At 41.2% G+C, this 23510-nt stretch overlaps 1 protein-coding gene across 38 annotated transcripts in view; it reads left to right on the top strand.

Moving 5' to 3' along the window:
- Positions 1–23510, top strand: part of RIMS1 (regulating synaptic membrane exocytosis 1) — a 304893-nt gene that overhangs the window by 36016 nt on the left and 245367 nt on the right. For 34 of the 38 annotated variants that reach the window (XM_088539892.1, XM_088539880.1, XM_088539890.1 and 31 more), the window contains exon 2: positions 19668–19745. The exons of the other annotated variants lie outside the window; for them this stretch is intronic. In XM_088539892.1, coding sequence (XP_088396018.1) covers positions 19668–19745 — 78 coding nt within the window. The remainder of the gene's footprint in view (positions 1–19667; positions 19746–23510) is intronic. 38 annotated transcript variants of the gene reach the window in all.

Here is a 23510-nt window from a genome sequence, read left to right as displayed (position 1 = left end):
GCTCAATTTAAAAATAGAGGGTGTAAACTAAATTTGCAATTTTTGTGTCATTTTCACAGGAACCAGAGGAGTTGCTGGGGTTGGAAGGACCCAGTGTATGTTCAGGGAACTAGTACTGAGTAGCTAGGTGAGAAAATAGGTCTTCCATTTAGATTTTTACTTCTATGCCTAATTCCTAAGTGCGGCATGGGATTATACCCTTCCCTAGCACTTGCTGGGCAGTGGAGAAAGGCAGTCTGTGTTTGGGGTGTCAGTGCTTCGTTCCATGCAATCTCTTGGCATCTCAGCTTTCAATTCCTGGCTGTCTCTCAGTCCCATTAATAGGCACTTTTGTCCTCACCTCCATACACTGGAGGCACCTTGGGAGCCTGACGCTGGTGCCCTGAGACAGAGGATGATGCTTTGAAATAAGGGCAGATTTTATTTGGTCTAGGCAGGGGGAAAGGGGGTGCTACTGAGCACTTACAGTTCCGGATAAATACCTATTCGAGTAAGACTTTTGTTTGCTTTTTCCCAGCAAATATTTTGGGCATGTTATGTATGCCAAATCCAAACCTTTGCTAGCAAGTGCCTTGTCAGAATCCACAGATAAGATTCAGCTTAACAAATATCAGCTTGATGCATCTATATCTAAAATCTCCATCTGAGTTAGTCATCCTAGATTCCCTTTATTGCCGTTGGAGAGGAATGGGTACTTGTGGGGTGCGATTCATCTCATCCTAAGGTAGATCCTGAAATAGATGAGTCGTGCCTTAGAAGTGCCTATTTCTCTTCACTGACTATAAAGGGAGTCTTGAGTGAGTAGATCAGATGGAGATATCTTTTTTTGTAGGTGTATAAAGATAGGCGAGATGAATCCCACCTCTTGTGTCAGTGGTGCAACATGAAGCTGCTTGGCAGCAGTTAGGTGTCAGAGCGAAGTTTTCCTCAAAATCAAGAGACTGGAAGCAGACTCCTATACAGTAGGGAACTACGGTGGAGAAAGAGAGCTTGTCCCTAAATCTGTGTTAATAAGCACTTAAGAAATTAAAAAAAAAAAACCCTAGAGCAACATTCACACTAACAGGCAGGCCTGTGGATAGAGAGCTGGCAAAGACTGCATAAAATTGAATGTGATGGTATAATGAAGAGAAACAAGAGCTATCAATAAATGCTCAAAATAACCAGTGCCTCCTACTAACCGATCTGTGTTCTGGAATTCAGAAGACTCTCCAGTCAAGGATAAATCCTTACTGATTTATCTTGAAAAACACATTTTCATCTGCCTATGTCTCTATTCTCTGTCTGCAAAACATGGACAAGGTATTGACTTATTTGCCAAGTGCTTTGTGAAGTCTGCTCAGGAGGAAGTGCTGTGTAAGAGCTGAAGGGCTTTCAGTGACTGGAGTAATTTGCAGCTTCAAAAAATACTGGAGAGCTGTCTTTTAATTAGTAGTCTTAATATAAGGCAGCATTTGTATAAGAATAGAAGCAACAACTTAACCAAATATGCAGATAATATATGCCCAACTTAGGCATTCCTGGGAACTGATTCTGCGTTCATGCTGAAGCTCTCACCTGGCAGTTCTTACCTTAAGTTCTTTCTTGATTTAAAGTGTGTTTTTTTTTCTCTTTTTTTTTCACTGAAAGAGACTAGGAGCAGCCATACGATCCTCTGGCCCTTGAAGACACGAGTAGTTAGTAGCTGCTACAGGATGTGGCTGTGACGAGGTGGGCAGGAGGCTGCTGTGTCCGCAGGCCTCCTCACGCAGCCAAGGGAGTCCTCTAAGGCTGGCCTTGGGCAGAATCACTGTGCTGCAAGGTGCAGTACAGGCTGTTTCTGAACAGTTTTTCTTCTTTCCTTTTAATTGGCAACAGCGCCGGACTGGCTCACCAGCATCATCTTGAATGTAACCATGTTTTTGACTGTTGAAGCATTCCGTTGTGCATTGCTTTCAACCAATCGGATTGAACATGCAGCAAAAAATAATAAGCAGCTCAGTGTGTCTATAATAATGTTTTTTTTTCAGAAAATGTTTTTCTGATAGTGTTTTTATCTATATTGACAGAGTGATTTTAGTCCTCCTTAGCAACAGTACAGTTAACTTTGTAGGGTTTTTTTAAATTCACTCTTTTTCAGCTTTCATATAAAAAATACTGCTGTACAGTATAGTTATTGAAAGGATGTGTGCCTAATTTGTATATTATGTATTTAAGTATTTGGGATTTCATTATGATTTTGAAAACATGTGTCAAATGGGTTGTCTAGCTATAGCAATTTACCAAGCTTGATGGGGCTTATTCTGATGTGAATCCTCACACAAAGTGCCACTTGCAGAGATTTGCCTAATATCTTTCCTTTGTGCCTAGAAAGATTAAATCCAATAAATGTAGTTGGAGCAGTTTAAGATGTTAACTTCTCACTAGCTGCTCTCTGTAAGCAGCAGCCTGCAGTCAGCAGCTGAGCAGCATTAATGGATTGTAAGGTTGCATCAGTACAAGCTGAGTTGGCCTAAACCATGGCTGGCTGTCTTCAAACTGAAGTGGTTTGTGCATTTATACAATCCCTGACACAGAACAGCTGTCAAAACTGCTACTTGCCAAACTCCTCTAGCTGTTTCCAAAACAATCCACTTTGTCAAGTCGGTAGGACTCTGGCATGGCTTGGGGAGCTGCAGGGCTTCGAGGGTTAAAAGCACACCAAACAATCTTAACAGCGTGGAGGTTTTTTTTAGAACCATTTTCTCCCAAATTGTATGTTGGGGAAGAGAAGCAGTTCTTTGCAAAAACAGGGTCTTGTATTAATGAATTTATAAGAATAAAACTTCTGCAGCGTATTTGACAGTATTTAACAGCTGCAGAATCTTGTCATTTGTACTCTGATTTCATGCTGTCAAATTTGACAAGATGAACTAGTGCCAGCCTGTGCTTTGGAAGACAATCTCCTTTTTTATAAAAATTCTAATTATTAAAGCTAAATTTGGATTTCATTAAAAGGAAGTTGTTAGCCTTTTTTATTTATCAGATGGCTTTCAAAGCCTAAGTTGATTCTACCTTTGACAATTTGTCACAATGATACTGAAAACCATAAATGTTTCCGCCTCCTCCCGCCAACTGGATGCAATTGGTGTCAGTGGCCCGGGGGGCAGTGGCATTTTTGACAGACTGAGAGCCTGTCAGTCCTTTAGAAATCTGGATTTATTACCTGTTTTTGGAAATGTTTAGCTAAGTCCTAGCCTAGCTATAGCCATGATTGAGCACTCCAAAGAAAAGCTGTCCAACCCAACTTCTCCCTGTAGATTTTACTCAGGTACTCTCATAATTTCAGTCCTGACCACACAACCTCCTTTCTCTTCAAAGTGATGGTGTCTTCAGCTCCCTTCCTGGTTAACTTTTCAGGTGGTGCAGGCTTAAGGTTGCAATAGTGCTGGGCCTCAGCGTGTCATGAGGGAACAGATACGCTGAGGCCTTCCTTCCAGGGAAGGCTACAGGAACTGAGTGGAGAGGCTACGATAACCACTGCGGCAAGTACATTGCCAGGGGGGCAGGGAACTGTGGAGGGGATGTTTGCTGGTCGAGTCCCCACCAATGAGTAGCAGCACTTGGAGACTCTGCTGAAGAAGTATTAGTGAAACATGAATTTTCTGTACCGTGCGAAGCTACAGCCATGGAGTGAAGGCAGCTGCTGGAACAGCTTTCTGGAACAAAGACATTTTTGATTTAACTGTGCTGGATTTCGTACTGCTGTAATTCTGAGCAATTCCACAGGCAATAATGAAGCATATACATAATGATAAGAAAAATCTTAGTGTGATACAAAGAATCATGGACCATCTGCCTATCAGGCATCATGGTGAATATGGGGTCACATGCTGAGGTTGGAAGGTACCTCTGAAAATTGTGGAGTCCAACCCTTCTGGGTGAAGCAGGATCAGTGGGAGCAGGTTGCTCGGGGTCTTCTACAGTCACATAGTGAGTATCTATCACAACATCTTTGGGCAGTCTGTCCCAGTGTTTGATCACCCTCACAGTACAAATGTTTTTCTTCTGTTCAACTGGAATCTCTTGTATTTCAGTTTGTGCCCATTGCCTTTTGTCCTGTCCCTGGGCATCACAGAGATGAGTTTGGCTTTGTCTTCATGCCCTCTCATAAGATATGGAATTTACCCTGTGCCACGTGCTCTAGGTGTCCGTGCTTTAGCAGGGGGGTTGCACTAGATGATCTCTACAGGTGCCTTTCAAACCTCAACCATTCTGTGATTCTGTGATACTTACAGGCACTGCTAAAATCCCCCTGAGCCGTCTTCAGCTCTCTTTGCCTGTCCTCTTCTGAGAGGTGCTGCTGACCCTTTGGCCAACTTTGAGGCCTTTCATTGGGCTTGCTCCAGTATGTCCATGTCTCTCTTGCACTGGGGAGCCCAGAACTGGACCCAGCATGTGGCATGTCAGCCACATCTGAGTAAGATTTCAGTCTCTTGCTCAGCATTTGAGTAAGGGATATTTATTAAATAGTCAAGTGACAAAGTGTAGCCACCATGAAATCAGCTGTATGGGCTGGTAAACTAAGGGAGAGTCTGTGAATCTGGAAGCAGCCCACAGGAGAGGTCAGTAAGAACAAGCTAGAGCTGGGGAGTGTGGTGTATTTCTTGGAAGAACCCTTGGTCCAGGAATAAGGACAACTGGGTTGACATCCCGCAAGGGGTTGAGGGTGCTGACATGTTCCAGAATCACCAAACAACATCCTAACGTGTGAAAGAGCTCTCTGCATACGCTCCATTTCTGTGTAATTATTTTTAGAGTTAGAGAATTATGTTGTTATTTAGAGCTGAATGTAGTTAAAATGCTCCTGCTAATGACTTTTCCTAGAACCAGTATGAGGAATACTTAGAGGTGATTTTTTTTGTTTCCTGCCTCCTTGGCTCCCAATTAATCAGGCACGAGAATATGATCTGTGGAAATTGTTTTGCCGTTTTTTGCACATGCTGGGAGATGAAGGATCTGAGTGCTTAAGACCCACTTTCCTCTCCTTTAAGCGTCATTTCTCTTCCACCCAATCTGCAATATGTTCCCTAGGCCCTGCTGGAGCTAGCAGAACATTTATACCTACTGCTGCACAGTGCAAGTATTACGTTCTGCAGCACTCAAATGCTGGTATTACTGTGTTTCTGTAGCGACCGTGTCTGACCTGCTGTGAACACAGTTGATGTTCTGCCCGAACTTGCCTGAGAGCCGGTTTTCACCTGCCTCTTTCCTCACCCTGAATCATACCTGTTTGCCATCATGTTTCCAGAAGTTTCTCTCTGACCTATGCACATGTAATGCAGTCACCCCTGTTCATTTATAGGAGTGTATTTCTCATCACACACCTTTAGTTCTGCTCCTGCAGATGGAGGCGTCTTGTCATCCCTTAAAAATAATGAAAAATGTGGCCTTACACATTACAGTACTGGACAGAATGGCTGCTTTAGTTATTTTGTTATTTGGGTTCTATATTGAAATAGTGTTGAGAAATGAAAAACAAACAAAATAACAAAAATAAAATATCTTGGATGAGGGAGTCTTGTCAGCTAGGTATATTTAAAAAACACAACCCCCCTGTTTAAAATATATTGAGTTGTGAGTTCCTCTGTGACTGCTATTTGTGTATCTGGTGTCAGTGTACCTGTCCTGTTTGGAGTCAAAGCTTCTAATAGCTGAATTATTACACATATATTAAAGTGAGGACATGGAGAAAGGCAATGCTTGTGCTCTAGACAGACATATCGTTGGTATTTGACAGTTTGCAAATACTTCAATAGTAAATCATAGAATCATAGAATGCTTAGGGTTGGAAGGGACCTCTAGAGGTCATCTAGTCCAACCCCCTGCACACGCAGGGTCACCTAGAGCACGTGGCACAGGACTGCGTCCAAGCGGGTTTTGAAGATCTCTAGAGAAGGAGACTCCACAACCTCTCTGGGCAGCCTGTTCCAATGCTCTGTCACCCTCACTGTTAAGAAATTTTTCCTTAAGATCCTGTCAAACTTTTGATGCTTCAGTTTGTGGCCATTACCTCTAGTTCTGTCAGTGGCCATCACTGAAAAGAGGCCAGCACCATCCTCCTCACTGCCTCCCTTGAGGTATTTATATACACTGATTAGATCCCCTCTCAGCCTTCTCTTCTCCAGGCTGAACAGGCCCAGCTCCCTCAGCCTCTCCTCATAGGGCAGATGTTCCAGGCCCCTGATCATCCTTGTAGCCCTGCCCTGGACTCTCTCCAGCAGCTCCACATCCCTTTTGTGCTGTGGAGCCCAGAACTGGACACAGTACTCCAGATGCGGCCTCACCAGGGCTGAGTAGAGGGGCAGGATCACCTCCCTTGACCTGCTGGAGATGCTCTTCTTAATGCACCCCAGGATGCCATTGGCCTTCTTGGCCACGAGGGCACACTGCTGCCTCATGGTCAACTTGTCGTCCAACATGACGCCCGGGTCTTTTTCTGCAGAGCTGCTCTCCAGAAGTTAGGTCCCCAGCCTAAAGTGGTGTTTCTGACTGAAGTCTAAATGCACCTCTTGGCTATTTCTGACTGGGCAGCATAGTTGTAATCAAGAATAATTGAAGGAGGGGCTGATTTTCTATTATGTGAACCTAACTGCCTGCTGGGGCATGTTGTTACGATGCCTAACATGTTGGCTTTCTTCATCGTCATGTAACAGAAGTTGTTTGAACAGATGTGATAGAATAGTTCGTACTGTTCAGTCATGATCCGACATAAGAATTTAAAATAGTTTTTTTTTTCCTTTTAAAGTGATAAAACTGATGGTGTTTCAGATCGTGCCGTGGTAAGTGTTTTTTGGGTTGTGCCTCAGTTAGAACTGCTTTCAAAGTGTGCTCTCAGCCTAATCCTGTCAACAGCAGATCGCTACAAACAATAGATCAAAAGAAAAAGTGGCATTACTGAGGTTTTCAGGCTATGAATAGCGGTAGTGTGAGCATATTAAGCCATCATATTGACTACTGAAAATATAGAATATCCAGGGTCGCAACTGGGTAAAGGCAAACAAATTTAGGGACACATCAGCTGCTGCAGATAGGAGCCTTGGCTGTTTGTACCTGTGTCAAGCCTATCTGTGTCAGCTGGAGATCCGTAGGCTCGCCTCAAGCCAAAGGAAGACCACAAGAGCTGCAAAACTCAGTCATGTTGAGGGTTGTGTTTGTTTTTTTGTGGCAGAAGCAAAAAAGATTGCAGCTTTCACATTAAGAAAATCTTGCTTCACTAGCCTCTTAGTGGCTGAGCATCTCCGATGAGTGTCTGGCCTAGCACCCAGCCGATGCAAACGGAGCCGTGCTCTACCGCGGCGCGCGAGGAGCGCCCGCGTGCCTACGGGCCGCAGGTGCTTACAGGTGGATGGCAGCGAGCTGCTGCACGGGGAGAACACTCCCATGCGTGTGTCAGCACCGTCACCTTCTTCTGCAATAGCAGCTTTGCAGTAGTTATGAGCGGGTCAGTAAGCAAGGAGAAATTTGCAGTAAGAGGCAGTCATCTAATAAAGGCTAACTCTTGCTGTTGGAGAAGGAAAGCCCTCTGATTGGGGTTGAATGAGCTCATCTTCAGGCCTTCTTCACTGATATCCATTTGATCTTCCATAAGTGGAATGTGAATTTTTCTGTTGCTTTGTTGCTGCATTTCCATTTGTTTTGCAGGGAGGCTTTTTTTTTTCTTCTTCTTTTTTTCTGCTAAAACATTTTCTTTGTTTAATAACAGTTTCTCAGGATGTAAAGAAAAGACTGAATTCATCATCCAGTATCAGTTCCTATATCTAGCACCTCTTTACACTTGGTATGCATATAAATGTTTACTGGGAAAAAGAAAATTGTTTCCTTTAGGCTATGGCATGTGAAGAAGAGTTCACTTAGACCTCCTGATCTATTCTGCGATGATTTCATGTTTCTGCTGAAGTTGAGATTAAGACAAAAATTTTGAAATCACTTCTGTCACCTTGTCACACTTTGCATCTTGTTTTGGACTCACAAAACTCACGTGCTGGGATGAACACAGCATGAATTTGAGTTTCATTTAGCACAATGCAATTGGGAAAAGTGCACAGAAAATGGGATTTACATCCTGCGTATTGTACTGTTGTCTGGTTATGAACACCAACTTAAATTTAGAGTGCATATCAGTGTGTGAAATGACTTCAAATGTAATTTGCTGATACTTTAATGGTACTAATAAGGTCCCTTCAGTCTTTATTGTTCTGATCATTATTTAGTAGCAATTGTGCTGACACAGTGCATAAATTTCTGTTGTGTTATATTGCATCTTTTACTCTGTTCTTGAAACTTGTTAGGAATCAGGCCAAGAGATCAGGCTTCAGTATCAACTGCTACTGAAAGTATCTTGTTTTGTTACTTTACCTATATTCAGAACTAGGAGTTGTGTTGTAGATGATAACTTATTCTCAGCTCTTACCAGTCATTGTTTGTGTTGGCTTTAGGTGAATCTGAACTTAGAAGATGTACTCAAAGGACTCACATTGTCATGCTGCCCCTTCTGACAGACTTTTGTACGGTTCTGTCTTTGGACCTACCTGTTTTTTCTCCTGTTTGACTAATGCTCAGCGAAGGGATTCCTGTAGCTGGGCCTGTGCCGTATTTTTTGGATCTGCAAATTGGAAGCTGTTTGGCCTCGTTCTTCCCACATCCCAGATAGCTCAGTTTTTTCCTCTGAGGCCAGGAGGAATATGATGATGATGTTTCCTTCTTTGGCTCAGGTTCCCTTTTAATGTTTGCTAACTCTCTTTTACACCTTGCTCTTTCTCTACTGGTCTTCAGTTCTGTGTTATATTTGCATTTTCTATATACAGTGCCTTTTGGGTGTGTTAGATACTATTCTTTTGTTACTCCTAAAATCAGTTTTGTCCATGCCCAAGTCTTCATTTCTTTAACTGAACCACTGCTGAGTTGTTTATGAGCACAGTCTCCACTGCCAAGCCTGTGCCCCATCTCTTACTGTGCTCTTCTGCACTGCAGTGTGTCGGCTTCTCAAGGCTTCAGTGATGGTACCAGCCTGTTTTCCCCTGTGCTGCATCTTTGTTAAAGTGTAAAACTGTACAAAGGTGGTTAACATACAAAGATGAACAAAAATGATGCTGCTTGAGCAGGGGAGCTGGACTAGATCATCTCCAGAGGTCCCTGCCAACCTCAACCTTTCTGTGAGTCCGCGATTCTCTGATTTGTTCCTCCCCAAATCGTTCAGATTCTGCGATAGTCACCTGGTCAATTACAGAAATTGTTGTTACTGCTAAAGCAAGGCAAACACCGCTGTAGACAGGTCAAAGAAAAGTCCAGGCAGAGGAAGGCTGACCAAACTCAGCCCTCAAAACCTGCAAACCCATTACACGGCCTGTGACTTGCTCGCAATGGCAGTATTGGTCTGCAGGACTAGTACTACAAATGCATCTTCAACAGCACAGCGTGGAACATAGCTTGTTTTGCTCCAACAGGGACTTTATTTTCTGTTATAAACAGGGTAGTATCTGAGCATACAGTGAGCTACATTCTAATTCGCATTTGGCCTTAATGACTAATCTGTAATATAAATGTTTCCCCTATGTAATTTTTTTCTCCGTGCTTACAGTCACAAATTTGGATTGATTTCTCTATGGTGTTAACTGTTATAGCACTTAACATTCTTTATAGGGCATTCTCAATGTAATAAACAAGCAAAACTGTACTGATTGTTTTCGTGCATCAATTAAATTAGAAATTAGTAGTATAAAAGTAACTGTGACTTTTGGATAGAAAGCATCTTTTATGTTGAAACATTACCAATATAGTATTATAAAACAACTGGCAGATTTCTTATTTTGGCTCCAGATGGATTTCAGTTTGCTGGAATTAGGTGAGGGTTCTTTTTGTGGCTAAAGCAATGAAGCATTCAGCAAAAGACAATTTCACTTTGATTAAATGCCTGAAAAGTTACTTGGTAAAAATAAATAAATAAATAAAAAGATGTTGCGTAAGCTCTTAATGTTTAATTTCTCTACTCCAAGTATCGGAAAGAACATTTAGTTCCCGTTTTGAGAGCTGAATGCCGTACATTGTGAAGTGTGCTGGAGGCTCATTTGCAGTCATGGCGCTTGTTCGCTTGCCTCCAATGTGCGTGCAGGGAAGAGCAGAGAGGGCTGAGTGGGCAGTTGGCAGCCGTCCCCTGTCTGTGATTGCGAGTCATTCATAAAAACTGCAGAGTGGAGAGGAGGAGCCCGGAGCCTGCGAGGCTGCTGCACAGGATACATGTACGGGTAATCACAAGTCATTCTAGAAGCTGCTCAAACACAGCGTGATGGATAGAGTGAGAAGATAGATGCTAAATGTGTCTGGGTAAAAGAAATTGCTTAGAATGAGATAAAATATTTTAACTGTTTTCTCCTCAAGCTCGTCGTAGTCTCATGAACTTGGAGATCTGACAGTGCTATGTTCAGCTCAGAGCAGTAAGGCACTTTCATGGACTGCGCTCTGGTTTCTGATACCATCTGGAATATGTCTTTCACTCTGAAACAAGCAGCCTTAGGAGATCAATGAATCTTGATCCTCTGTCAAAATGGAAATTTTGAGGTGCATAGGTAGTGTTTTCTTGGACTATATAGTTTTTATACATAAATTAAAGTTCTGTTTCAATATGAGACAGTGTCAAAAGCAGCACACTATCCTATACAGGCCCACTCTTAAAACTGCTGCTCCTATATAGGCCCACTCTTAAAACTCTTAAAACTGTATTTGTGGTGACTATCAATGTAGTAGACGGATTTGACAAGATTTTATTTTGTGTTTGTGTCCAAAGTGAAGGCAGTTACAGCAGGTTGAAACACTTTTCGTTTTTATTTTATAAATCTGATTTGTTTAAAACGGGGTATGAGTAGATGCTGTTGAGTCAATTATTTTGTAGTTTGGCCTATGCAGTTTATTTCATCCCACACAGATCCAGAGCTACCCTTGCATGCTCATCTAGTCCTGGTGGGACACAGTATCCAAGACAGGGTTTACGCCCATGCTGTCACTGCATTTAAATTGAAGGGCTTCAAACTTGCATGTTTTTTGTTCTACATGATCTAAGTCAGGGCTTAAGATGTTAAGAAGTAGAATTACCTTTTAAGAAGTGAAATAATCTGAACTTTCCTGTATTTGACCTGTTCCTATGTGGAGTCCTGAGTCAGATCCTACTCCAAGAGAATATATTCTGAGAGAATATATTACTCAGCTAAAAAAAATCCATATTAAGTGAAGATCCAGAGCACAGTACATATACTGTTTACTTAGCACCTCAGACAGAATGTGCTCGTCCTTTTATCAAATTTCAAAGGAACTCCAGCCTATCTTGAACAAATAGCTAATTAAAAAGTACACTGTAGCCTCTTTGAAGCTCTTTCAGAAGCTCTTATTAAGATATATGTAAGGCAGGCCTCAAGATGGCTGCACTCCAACAGGAGCACTTGGATGTTTCATCTTCTTTTGGGGAGTTTTTGCGCTGCAGTTCAGGAAACTCAAATTATTGCCCTCGCGGCTTTTGTCAGGGGTGAGCACGTGCCCCTTGGAGTGCTGTTCTCCCTTTGTTCTCAAGAGCTTCTTGGTGCTCTCATTAGTATTAACACGGGTTAAATACGTGCGTCAGCGAACGATATACCCTTAAAGACAGAATGCTATATGTGATCTGCTGAGACATTAGAGCATGCTGGACATGTCTGGAGGTACCACTTTCCCCTGCGAATTATCTTTTGAGCTCGGAGTTGGGCTAGTACAGCCTCACATGCCCATAAATAGCCCTCGAGTTGGTTACTCTTTACAGATGGAGAGATCACCAGGTGCTGCAGTTCAGCAACGTGCATGGGTTTTTAAAGTCTTTCCTACCCGTGCATGAATATTCTTAATTGACCCTTTGCAAATGAACTGAATGGCAAGTGCCTAGGAAGTATTTGTTCCTCAGTTATGTGGGTGTTGAAAGAGCGGACTTGGCACTTGCATTCTGAAAAATTAAATGCTGTGTAAATGCAATTTGTAAAACTATCTCTTTTCCTTTAGAAGGCATATGTTACAATGGACAAAACTCAATGTATTGAACCTGTTTTCCGTCTTAGTGATATTTTGTCTTTCAGATATTTCTAATAATATATAGTCCATGCATATTAAGGCAAATCAGCAAAGTGATGGGTGATTTTGGAGGCTTTCCTGAAGTCCTTATCTCTTAATAGGGAGCAGTTGATATTAGAGATGCGTGGGTTACTTGATTACACCACATACGTTGCCTTCTCTAGAGAGCTTATATAGAGGAAACCTGATGCCCTGAGAGCAGGCAAACTCTTGCAGAGCAGTCCTGGTTTAGTGACTGAGCAACTGTGAGGAACAGCTGTTGGAGAGACCTCTGTAGGTTTCCAGCCATCCCTTTTTCTGCCACGCTCATAAGGCGGTAAAGCAGCGGCAGATTCATCATGGTGCTCTCTGCCGAGCTCTCAGTGATGAGCACATGGGTTGCAATATACTTGGTTGCTTTCAGATTCTGTCCTCAGTCAGCACTGCAGGTTTTGGTGCTCTGAAATACCAGGTAACATTTTACAATTGTACTTTTTTTAAGGAATCCATCCTTTTAAATAAAATATAAAACAGATAAAAGCCAGGCCATCAGTGAGATGCATCACACAGCTGTAAACAGAACGGCAGCTTCTATTTTTAACCTGGCAGCTTTCCCCCCTGTAATAGCAAGAGCTCTCAGTGACATTTCAGATCTAGCTAATACCTTCTCAAAGCTGGTGGAGGGGCCTTACGTGCATGCCAAAGATCACAGGCCCACTTGTCCTATGTGCCTTAGTGAAAGCACTACCGATCTCGAAGCTTGTGTAGGGTAGAAGGTTGTCCTGGAGAAGGGGAAGGCTACTCAAAGGAAAAGATTATTGAGGGAGGCAAGTAGAGAAGTGCAGCTCCTGAGGAGGGAAGACTTCTCGCTGCTTATCCATCCTCAGCACTCAGGCATTTATCTCAGAAAGCAGCTGCTCTTAGGCTTTTTTTTTTTTGAAAGAGCTCCATGTTTCGTTGGAAGAGGAAGACAGAAGGCCCTGCAACTCTCCACTTTACTCCTCTTCTTCTCCCCTTGACAGTCCTGGCCACAGTTTTTCTTGCTGCTTGGTAGCAGGAGCCTTGTGTGGGGAATTGCTCATTTTTCCAGTTCCCCAGAACTTTCATGACAATTTGGAATAAAATATTGCTAAATATGTCACTTTTTTGCTAAATATGACACTTTTTTGATAGGGCAAAGGCTTCCTAGTAAGCTTTGATTAATGATGTCAGCCACCCTTCAACTTGATCTTCTTTGAACACTGCTAATACAGTTTGCATTTCCTAAAGGAGAGCAAAAATAGGAGCCCAGTCTTATCTTGCATTCTCAAAACAACAGGAGCTTGTGCAGAGTGAAGGGCTAGGGCTACAGACACTTGCCAAGCTGAAGTGATTTCCTTATGCAGCCTCTTCTGCTGACTTCTACTGAAGCTGAGTAGTGGGATTAGATGGACTATTGGTCTGACCTGGTAGATAGAGCCCTTCCTGTGTGGTAAGTTCTCTCTTACACTTAAGTATTTAGTAGTTACACTTAAGTATTTAGTAGTTATATAGAGAAATAGTTTAATTTGTAAGAAACATGATTGTCACATACTTAATTCTTAATCCTAGAGCACTAAAAGCAAATTAACAACATGTAAATACATGTGAATTAAGTGCCATAGATGCTGCAAGGATGTACGAAGTGCTTGCAGAAACAATTCTGTTTCTTGTTCTTTATTTTACTTACTGGTTCTTTACAGTCTAACAAATCTCTTAAATGAATGCTGCTTCTTACACGCATTGCTTCTCACTCCTCTGATCTTGTTCTTGCTCCTCTGTCAAGAAAGAGAAAATAGAGAAGATGTGGAAGAGATGCACCTGGAGACAGAAGTAGGAATGTGCATTTCCTAACCAGAACTATTAATCTCCCTCAGCTTGCTCTGAGTTCTATTCACTTGTTTGTCCTAGAAACAAGGACAAAAGGTTAAGCTTTATTTAGGAACTTAGAAATTCAGGCAGAGCCTTTACTGAGCTCTCGTGTCTGATGAGACTTCATATCTGTCCTTTCAAAAATCTCCCTTCAAGCCTGAACACTTTTGAGAATCAGTTCCAAAGGGAGAAGATACTACATATTTAGACGGAGTTTTTTTTTCCCCCCCGCTGCAAAGTTCTGTTTTCATTATAATTCTTTCTTGTATGGTTGTAATAGAGACTTCCGAGAGACGTACGTCTGCATACCTTCAGGAGAGCAGGGAGGAAGCGTTCCATATTCAGGGCTCCTTTTTTAGGTTATTCTATCAGAACTATCTGGAAGTCTGATTCAGGATCCACTACCCCTCAGAAACTAATCCGTTCTTTACAGAAGAACAGGTAGAGTTTAAGAGAACTGGTATCTTGCTGTATGATTTTATGAGAAGTGGTACTGGAGGCTTTTGCTGAGTTTTCCGAGGGTAATCCGAGCTCTTGGTCTTAGCAGAGCTGCTGGGGCTGAGGAAGAGTCTCTGGCACGAGGTGGGGGAGCTCCCTGAAGCTGCTAGTGGCACGTGCCATGGCCACGGCTGCCGTGTGTAGCCAGCTTTGCTTGCCCAGACCTTCCCGGCAGCTCCGGTGGAGGAAAGGGAAGCTGTTCCCTTCTTGAGCCTCAGAAATGAGAGCTTGTGTGGCCCCTATGTGCCCTTTAAGCTCCATGAGTTCACGTACTAGCGTCAAGCAGTCTTAATCATGTCCTCTGAAGTTCCTCCTGTTTATATTGTCTAGGAGAATAACTTTTGACAAGTATAGAGCTTATTCTTTCAGCGATGTGTGGGTTTTGTGAAACCTATATCTGATTTTCTGCAAAGGTACAGGGCTGCAGAGTGACAGCCAGGCTTTCTTCTTGCCATGTGAGTGACATAAGAATAAGACACAGCCCTGTTCCCCAATGAAGGGGAAGATGATAACTACTGATAACTCCTGTCTGCTCTCAGAAAGCTTTGATAAACATCAGGTATAAAAATATCTATTCTGTTCATGTACTCCTCTAAGTCTATAGTGAAGACTAGTTTATTGTAGTAAGTATTGCAGTCTTGATAGTTCAGTACAGGAAAGAGTGAATAACCAAAGAAAATCTGGTTTAGATGCAGGGAAAGAAGTGTTTATGCTAGTGTGGTATAGATAACAGTGGAAAAACGGGGGCATATGAGAAAGTGAAAAGAGGTTACAGAGGAAATGGAGTATGGAGAATTAAGGTGGATACTGTGTGGATGGATGTGTGTGTGGATGTGTGTGTTTCTTTTAACTTCTCGAGTTTGGCAACGTGGAACTTGACTTGTTGCTTAGGAAGTGTGAGTATAAGAGTGAAAAACCTGCAAAAACAACGTTTAATTCAATGCCATGATTAGAAATGACTACCTTCTAATTATAATTGCTGTGTGATAGGGGAAGAGTATAAACACATTTGTCATAATTCTTCTAATAATATATATATTACACACGTAACATTTAATTTTTAGAGAAAACCATTCTTCCTTTAGAGTTCTAGCAGCATAAAACATGTAAATATGAGATCTGGTGCTTCTGAAAATACTGTCTTTTAATCTTACTCTCTGCTGGGAGTTTATGTAAACGTTCCTCATTAGTGCCTGAAACTGAACCAGGGGTTCTTCAACCAGGAGATTCACCACCGAGCAAAGGTTTTGTGCCTCTTTGGTCCAACTGTTTACTCTGAAAAAACTCTTACTGCCATTAGTCTGGGCTAAAGCTTATTGTACTAGGAATGATACCAAGGTGAGACTCTTCTCATCCCAAAGAACTTAAATTAACTTAAGAAAACACTTACAGTGTAACATTAAAATGTAAGGATTTTAAATCTTCTTCTTACTTTACCAGAAGTTGCCTTATGGCAGTTCTCTGTGTGCTCTGTTGGCACAACTCCCTTTGATGTAGATTTTTTTTTAAAAAAAGCTTTTCAAATTTTAACTTTCCTGCTAAAAAGAAACGATCCTAACTTCAGTAGATTGCTTTGATGTCATATGACAAAACTTTGTCACGGGGTAGAGAGGGTGGAGGGAATTGGTCTGTTTGGGATATCCAGAGGTGCTGGATGGACTGCTGGGTGCTTTGCTGTTCTAGACAAATGATCGAGTATTTCTGTTGTTACATGTCTGGCAATGCTGGACAAATAACTGCAGTTCATAAGTAATTAGCCACACATTCATGTACAGCTTCAAACCTACTGTGAAATGAATGCACAGTCCACCCCAGAGCGCACACACGAGCCGTAGAGCATTTCTGTATATGGGCAGTGAACGAGCTATTGCAACTTGCCATGCATGCTTTGGCCATCTGTACAGGGCAGGGTCAGTACCTAAGGCACCTGGACACGTGTTGTGCAGTTTCATGCACACATATTTTTGCATGAGATTTTGCGGATAGACAAGTGAGGCTGTTGCTCCTCCCCAGGTAGATGAAGAAGGAAAACCTTGGCTGCAGCTATGGGTAAAGCTGCTCAGAGTCTATCTATAGACTACATATCTATAGATTACATATGTTTTGAGCAACTTTACCCATAACTGCAGCAGAGGTTAGTCAGCTGTCATTGCTGACACCAAAAACATCCAAGTAAAAAGCTTGGAATTAGGCATCAACAATATTTCTTCAGTGATGTCTGCACTGGAAATCTGTAGGTGATCCTAGCTTTTGGGACACCAAATATCATTTTATATCTATCTGTCTACCTGTCTGTCTATAAAATGAGTAGTTGATGTCTCTTATCACCCTGTGGTGGTTGATTTAATGAGTTAAATGGAAGTCAAATGATTGTCTTATCATCTGACTGTTTTTTAACAGTTGCTAAAATTGTGGAAGTGTCAGTCACCAGTGCATAGACAAAGCATCTTACAAGAGGTCAGTTGTCCTAGAGCCTTTTAACTGCCTGAAACAAAATGATCCTTATGATACTGCGATCTAAAACCCAATGCAAGGATAACTAGTCAGGACTGTCATAGAAAATAGATAAATGTGTTACATACATAGCAATGTCCTCATACTTGTTCCTGAATAACCAATTACTAACACAGAATTCAGTAGCTTGTTAGCTAATTCCTAAACAGCCTTTTGGTTCTAGCTCTCTCATGAGTAAAAAAAAAATTGAGACAGATTCCTAAAATTATGAAAAAAATAGTTGCAAACAATAATGGCTTTCTTCTGCTCTTAAATTATCCATATAGTCTATCCCCATATCATTTTTTTTCTAGTTATGTTTACCTCCACCAAAACCCCCTCTAGTCATGTTTACCTCCACCTCCCCTCTCTCTCTCCTGCATACTCATAAAAATCTGGTTCTTCTTTCTAGGGTTGCAGGTGTCCTCATTTCTATACCTTGTTGTTTTTTTATTTCTTTATTTTTTTCCAGTAAAAATTTATTAAGTATATAGTTATTAATAACAATAATAAAATGAAAAAAAAAACTTGGAAGAGACAGAAATAACATTGAATGATTACCCCAGAGTGAATTCAGTGGAATTGAGGCCTCTGCATCATTCTGGTTGAGCTATCAACTATTCTGCTGTTCATGTTTTGAAGCCTACCCTCATTCATGTTTCAGTCCTTCATGCTTTGTTTTTCATTCTTTTGGCCATGGCTCTAGCACTCACAAAGCGTCCCAAATGCCTCTTCATATAAAATAATCAGAAGCCTTGCCTAGTATGTTGCATCAGTTGGTGGGAAATGGGCGGATGACCTAAGAAATAACAGCGGCAAGCAAACGGAGGAGCTGCCAGCGACACACTTAATGCTCCTTGGCCTTTCACGAGCTGCAGTCAATAGCTGACTTGGAGGCAGCAAATTCCAGACTGCTGCAGGGGGCAGGTGCTTTGTGAGAGCAAAACAGACTTGCTTGGATGCAGAATACTGCGTTACACCAAAATCGCTGGGCAAATGCACATACTACCTGCCTTTTCCTCTGCTGCTTTCCATCTCTGCTAATTCCAACTGGTGTTTTTTCCTTTTCTTCAGTTAAGCCGCAAGAGAGGCCATAGGTTTGGTTTCCCCTTCTTGATGTGGGTAGTGTTTCTCTGTGTGGAGCAAACTGTGGATCATGGTCTCGTAAGGGCCTCTACAAAATAAATGTCCTCAGTTGTGTCTCAGCAGAGGGTGAATTTCTAGTTCCTGCAACGTAGCTAATACACTCCTTGAGCCTGGGTTACCTGGAGAGTGTGGAGTTCGAAGGTTTTAGCTATGACACGGGAAGATAGAAAGAGCAGTTAAGTTTTTCTGAACTCTGTGTTTGCGTTTCCTCTTACGGACGTCTGTATCTTTGAGAGCAAGGACCCAACTGGCAGATCTCAGGCTACCTTTGATCTCCCTTTTGCAGAGAAAGAGTGTTCCCATAGCTGTCACATTTAAGCTCAGCGGGTCTAGAGAACAGAGTAGGGAGCCCAGGCTGTGGTCACACAGGCTGGGGAACAGACTCTTGACATGCAGGCTGTGTCTGTATTTGTAAATTAAACTGCAGTTGAGCACGGGCACCAGAACTCAAACATTTGTATTGCTAAATTGTGCGAATAGGTCTAAGCACGATTTTGGCACAGCCAATTCTCTCGCTGTCAAAAAAAAAAAAAAAAAAATCTGCATGTGATGATTGTATAGTCAGCATGAGCAGGATCAGTTCCCAGCAATTTTTTGCTAGAGCTGCTGCTGTTTGGAAAGGCAGAATATTCAGCAGGGTGAATGTAACCACACTGTGGTGGTTTGCCTCAGGAGCAGAGAATTGCCATGCTGTTCGGAGTAGATGTTTAGGGCAGGAGCAGACTTAAAGATGTTCAGGGAAAATATTCAGTATATGTACTATATTTCTTGGCAGAATACATGGGTATGTCTACTGACTTACAGGATACCAAAAAATTTAAAGAAAGACCATACTGCTAAAATACCACATTTTAAAAAACTGCACAGACAAATGTCTGCAGAGACTCTGATTCTGAAAAAACTAGAATGGGGAAATGAAAGCTGCTTGCAAGCCTTCTGGAGAGCTTCCTTCTCTGCTAAAGGTGAACAGCAGTTCCGAGGAGGCCCTTTTTTATGGACTTCCCTGAAGCAATTTAATATCTTCCTGCCCTACTCTTGTGTATGGCATCTGAAATGCAAGATGGGGGCAGCTAACAAATCTCAGATACTTCTGGTAGTATTTGTTTCACAGACATTGAAAAAGCTGGCAATTCCTAGAGATGCTGAAAGGAACAGACTGCACCAACTTGTAGTTTCTTCAGTTAGGATGAGAAATTAAAGTTTTGATTCTCATTTACATCTTTCATGCACTAGAAAGCTCACTTTTTCTTTTCAAGCAATGTGATTTTTTTACAGTTGTCTTTTATTAAGCTTTGTGAATGTGGCTTATACTGGAACTGGTTCTGTACCTCCTAAATTCTGGGAATAACTCATTTCCTGGAGTAATTTTGGGGGTCATATGAAACTGGAAAAATATTATTTATCTTGATGATTAGCAACATAGATCAGACATGCCACATGCTTCTCTAGGATTCAGTTATCTGATTAAAAGTGCTAAAAGTAAATAAGCGTAATAACCTCTTGCTCTAGTCTAAAAGAAATGGTGCAAGCAATTTATTTTTCTTTTCTTTTTTCAGCTTGGATACCTGTGGAATTAGTGATCCTTCTAGACATGATTTCAAAACTGCTTCAAGGGAGAAAACTGCTTTCAGTTGGTCAGACGGTTCTGTCATAAAATGATGGTGATATGTTAAAATGTCTTGTTACTGGGTTTTAAATTGTATTGCTTATTAAGACTTTGAAACATTGTAGGTCATTGTCTTCCCAATACAATTGTTGCTTTCTAAAAGTACCTAATATAGAGGGGGGGGAGACACAAGTGCACAGAAAATGCCAGTCCAGCAGTTATTATAATAGGAGAAGCATGAATGAGAGAATGTTGCGTGTAAAGTACTCCTTTTGCTGTTAGTATTTTTTTCAAGTCTCAACATGCTAGGACCCAGAGCTACATTTCTGTTAGCTTTTAAAGAGTAAGAATGTGCTGATTTAGAAGAACAGTGAAATGATAAGATAAACAGGAGTCAAGCTGGGAACAGTCTGCCAGTGCCTGTTGGCAAAAAGAGAAAACAAAATACAAAATTTTACCTAAAGAGTAGCTAACGTCAGAAGCTTGGGAAAGCAATTTTTCCAGTTCTCTTGGCTGAGGAAGCTGGGATTGCTTAGGCTGGGGAGGAGTGTCAGGGGAGACCTTATAGGTCTCTCCAACTATCTAAAGGGAGGTTCTAGTGAGGCAGAGGTCGATCTCTTCTCCAGGACGAGAGGAAATGGCCTCAAGTTGCACCAGGGGAGGTTCCGGTTGGATATTAGGAAAAATTTCTGCATGTGAAGGGTGGTCAAACATTGGAACAGGCTACCCAGGAAAGTGGTGGAATCACCATGCCTGACAGCCTTCAAGAAATGTGTAGATGAGGCACTTACTTAGGGACATGGTTTAACAGGTACAGTGTTGAAGGGTTTACAGTTGGACTTGAAAATCATAAAGGTCTTTTCCAACCATAATGATTCTATGATTCTGTGATTCTTAAGTGCAGGAGTACTTGAGTGATATTTTTTTGGTATTTGAGCTGTGATACGTAAAAAATTTCTATTTTTTTTTAAACCCAACAGCAACCCTATTTCCACTTCACAAGACTGTTCACAGAGAGGGCATTTGAACTTTGGACTGGCAGGTGCTTTCCAGAGTATCTCAGTTGCTCTAGGAAGGGCATCCCTTGTATGAACGTATCTTGGTGGCCAGTAGATTTATTACTGTGGAGGCATCAGGGCTGCTGGATTATAAATGGCACTGGGACACTGACACTGGCACAACAGGAGCACCTACACGGATGAGCAGGTCATTTACTTCCCACTCGCTGGGATCGCAGCTGTGTTGGGACCTGCAGTAGTGTTGTTCTGTACTTCCCTCCCTGCCTGCTTACACGGCACTTATCATTGTGGCATTTTGTTTAGACTTAAAAATAGAAATAGCGATAGCAATTTGCATTTTTCTTCTCATATTTTTTTTTAGGGAAAACAGTTTGCTTAGTTCATAGAAGTGCTTATATATGAGAAGGAGTGAGAAAATAACTTGGTAGGCTATGTAGGGTTAGCCTCAAATTTTTCCTTTTTTTTTTTTTTGACAGAATTTTGGATTTTCATCCAACAGATCTGTTTGTGAACATCATCTAATGTGCAGGGTTTAAAAAAAAAAAGTTTAACCAAAGAAGGTAGAAAATAGCTCACAAGCCTGTCTGTGTCAGTCAGATAGAAAAAATAAGAGAGACCGGCCATGATGCCTTAGAGCGCGTTTTGATTTTCCGTCTGTGTAGCCACGGCGCGCGATGAACTGAATTTCCTGGGCAGAGAGACGTGACGGGATGCACCGTGTGTGGGGTCGCTTGCTGTCCACAAGCAGGATGACCTTGTCGAGGACTGCGCCATGTTGGAGCGAAGGGCTCCAGCTGAGGGGGAGGGGGCGCTTCTTGAAACTTCCAGGTGCTTCTGGAAGCTTCCAGGCCACCCTTCCTGGGAGTGGGGCCTCACGCCTCCCCGACAAACTAACAAACAGACTACAAATATTAAAAAATGCTTCAATCGTGATTGTCACCTCTTGCCTTTGGTGGGCAAAGTTAGTGATTTCTGGGTGCTCTGTGTGTTTTAATGTATTACGTATATAATGAGTTATTTTTAAATTTAACTGCTGTTCCATCATTATTTCATGCTAGGTGCAGTTAAAAGGAGAATTGCAACATAATTGCAACATCAATGAAAAAAATATATAATGGAGATCGGCTCCCACTCAGAACTCATTTTTGTATGGGAACCTATGCAGCACATAATTTTATCCTTATGCTGCATTATCTACTCCCTCAATTAGGAAACAGAGAAGAGAATTTTGACCCAATTAAATGAGGGAGTTGATGATTCTTGGAACCTATTTAATAAGCCCTTCAACATCAAATCTTGGAGATCTTAATCTGAAGGAGAATTCTTCTCATTCTGGTAAAAAGGACAGCCTGTTACAGTTCTATCCTAGTTGCTCCTCAAAATACTCTTTCAGAAGATGAACAAATCCTCTATGAACAAAAGGGTCCAGATGTGCAAAAATATGTATATATATAAGCCACAGTTTCATAAGCCACAGCAACTTCTTTGAAGTGCAAGACAACTATTATTTGATTTAGAAGTTACATTATTTGGGAGAGACAGCAATTCAAAACAGTCAAGCAGAAACCCTGTGGTAATGAAAACATCCAGTGTTTAAGAAAGAATTTGAAAAATCTCTGGATAAGCCTTTTTATTGCAGTTAAAATATTAGACAGGTATCAGTATCTGACCACTATTGCAGAAATACAAAATATTAGTTAAGTCAGTTCTGTGTAAATGAGCAAATACAAAAGTTTTCCATCTCAGTGTTGCACATACAACTTGAAAATGTGATTTTAGATCAGCCCTCCACCTCCATGTTATTAGCATTTAAACCCCCCAAACTCATTAGAAATTCCTGTTTATTTATAGATGTGTTAATTGGATTCAGTCACAGAATAAAAGTGATTTATCATCTGTCATGAGTTTAAAGTATGGGAAGGGCAAATAATAATTTAAACAGTTGTGTCTAATTTTTCCATTCGTTTTGTAGCTTGGTTTGTCTTTTTTAACCGTTCTGGGAAAGCAGTAGGTGGGTGAGAAATTAATTTCCTAAAATTCTGGCGCTTCTTATAGAAGTACTGGGAACTCAGTATTTTACAGAGGGAAAGTGAAACTGTTGTAGATAAATGTGTACTGTTGTGTGAAGAATGTTAAATGTAATTCCAAAGTGGTAGCATAAATATGTTGTTATAAATATATTTATGAATCTCAACTTCAGAAGCATCAGCCAGGAAATATGGGGTCTATAACAGGTCATCATGTTGAATCACATGGTAAAATAGAAGTGAAAATGATTCAGTAAAATCAATCAGTTAAAGTAAATATTAAGTGTATAAATACTGTTTTGGAAACAAGATCTGAATCCTTGCTTTAAATTAGAAGTAAACATAACTTTCATATATGAAGGAGAAAATGCTTCGTAATGAAGTGATCATTTAATAAATTAGATTAGTTATTAAATCAAATTTTGTGCTTTCAGAATATTTCCTCTTAGTGCGTTCTACATGTCAGTACTTCAGACTACAGCAGAAGCAAAAGAGCAGATCTGGAAAAGAAGTAGTATTAATATGAAGGAGGTGTCTGCTATATAAGGCTTTGCAAATGCAAGTAATTTTATTTTCAGTACATTTTTGATATGTATGCATTTCTGTGTTGTTATTTAGAAATCTCTCAAAATCATTGTTCAAGCAAAATGCTTAGGCTGATTTTAGGTTGGTTTGCTTTTCTGAATTAGAGAATTCACCACCAATTCAACAGTCAATAGTATTAGTAGGATAATAAAACCTACATCA

Source organism: Tinamus guttatus, unplaced genomic scaffold (assembly GCF_059628265.1).
Source record: "Tinamus guttatus ecotype Peru unplaced genomic scaffold, ASM5962826v1 Tinamus_guttatus_pri_ptg000051l, whole genome shotgun sequence".
Lineage (NCBI taxonomy): Eukaryota > Metazoa > Chordata > Aves > Tinamiformes > Tinamidae > Tinamus > Tinamus guttatus.
Note: the sequence above shows the minus strand (reverse complement) of the source record. Positions and strands in the feature narration are given on the sequence as shown.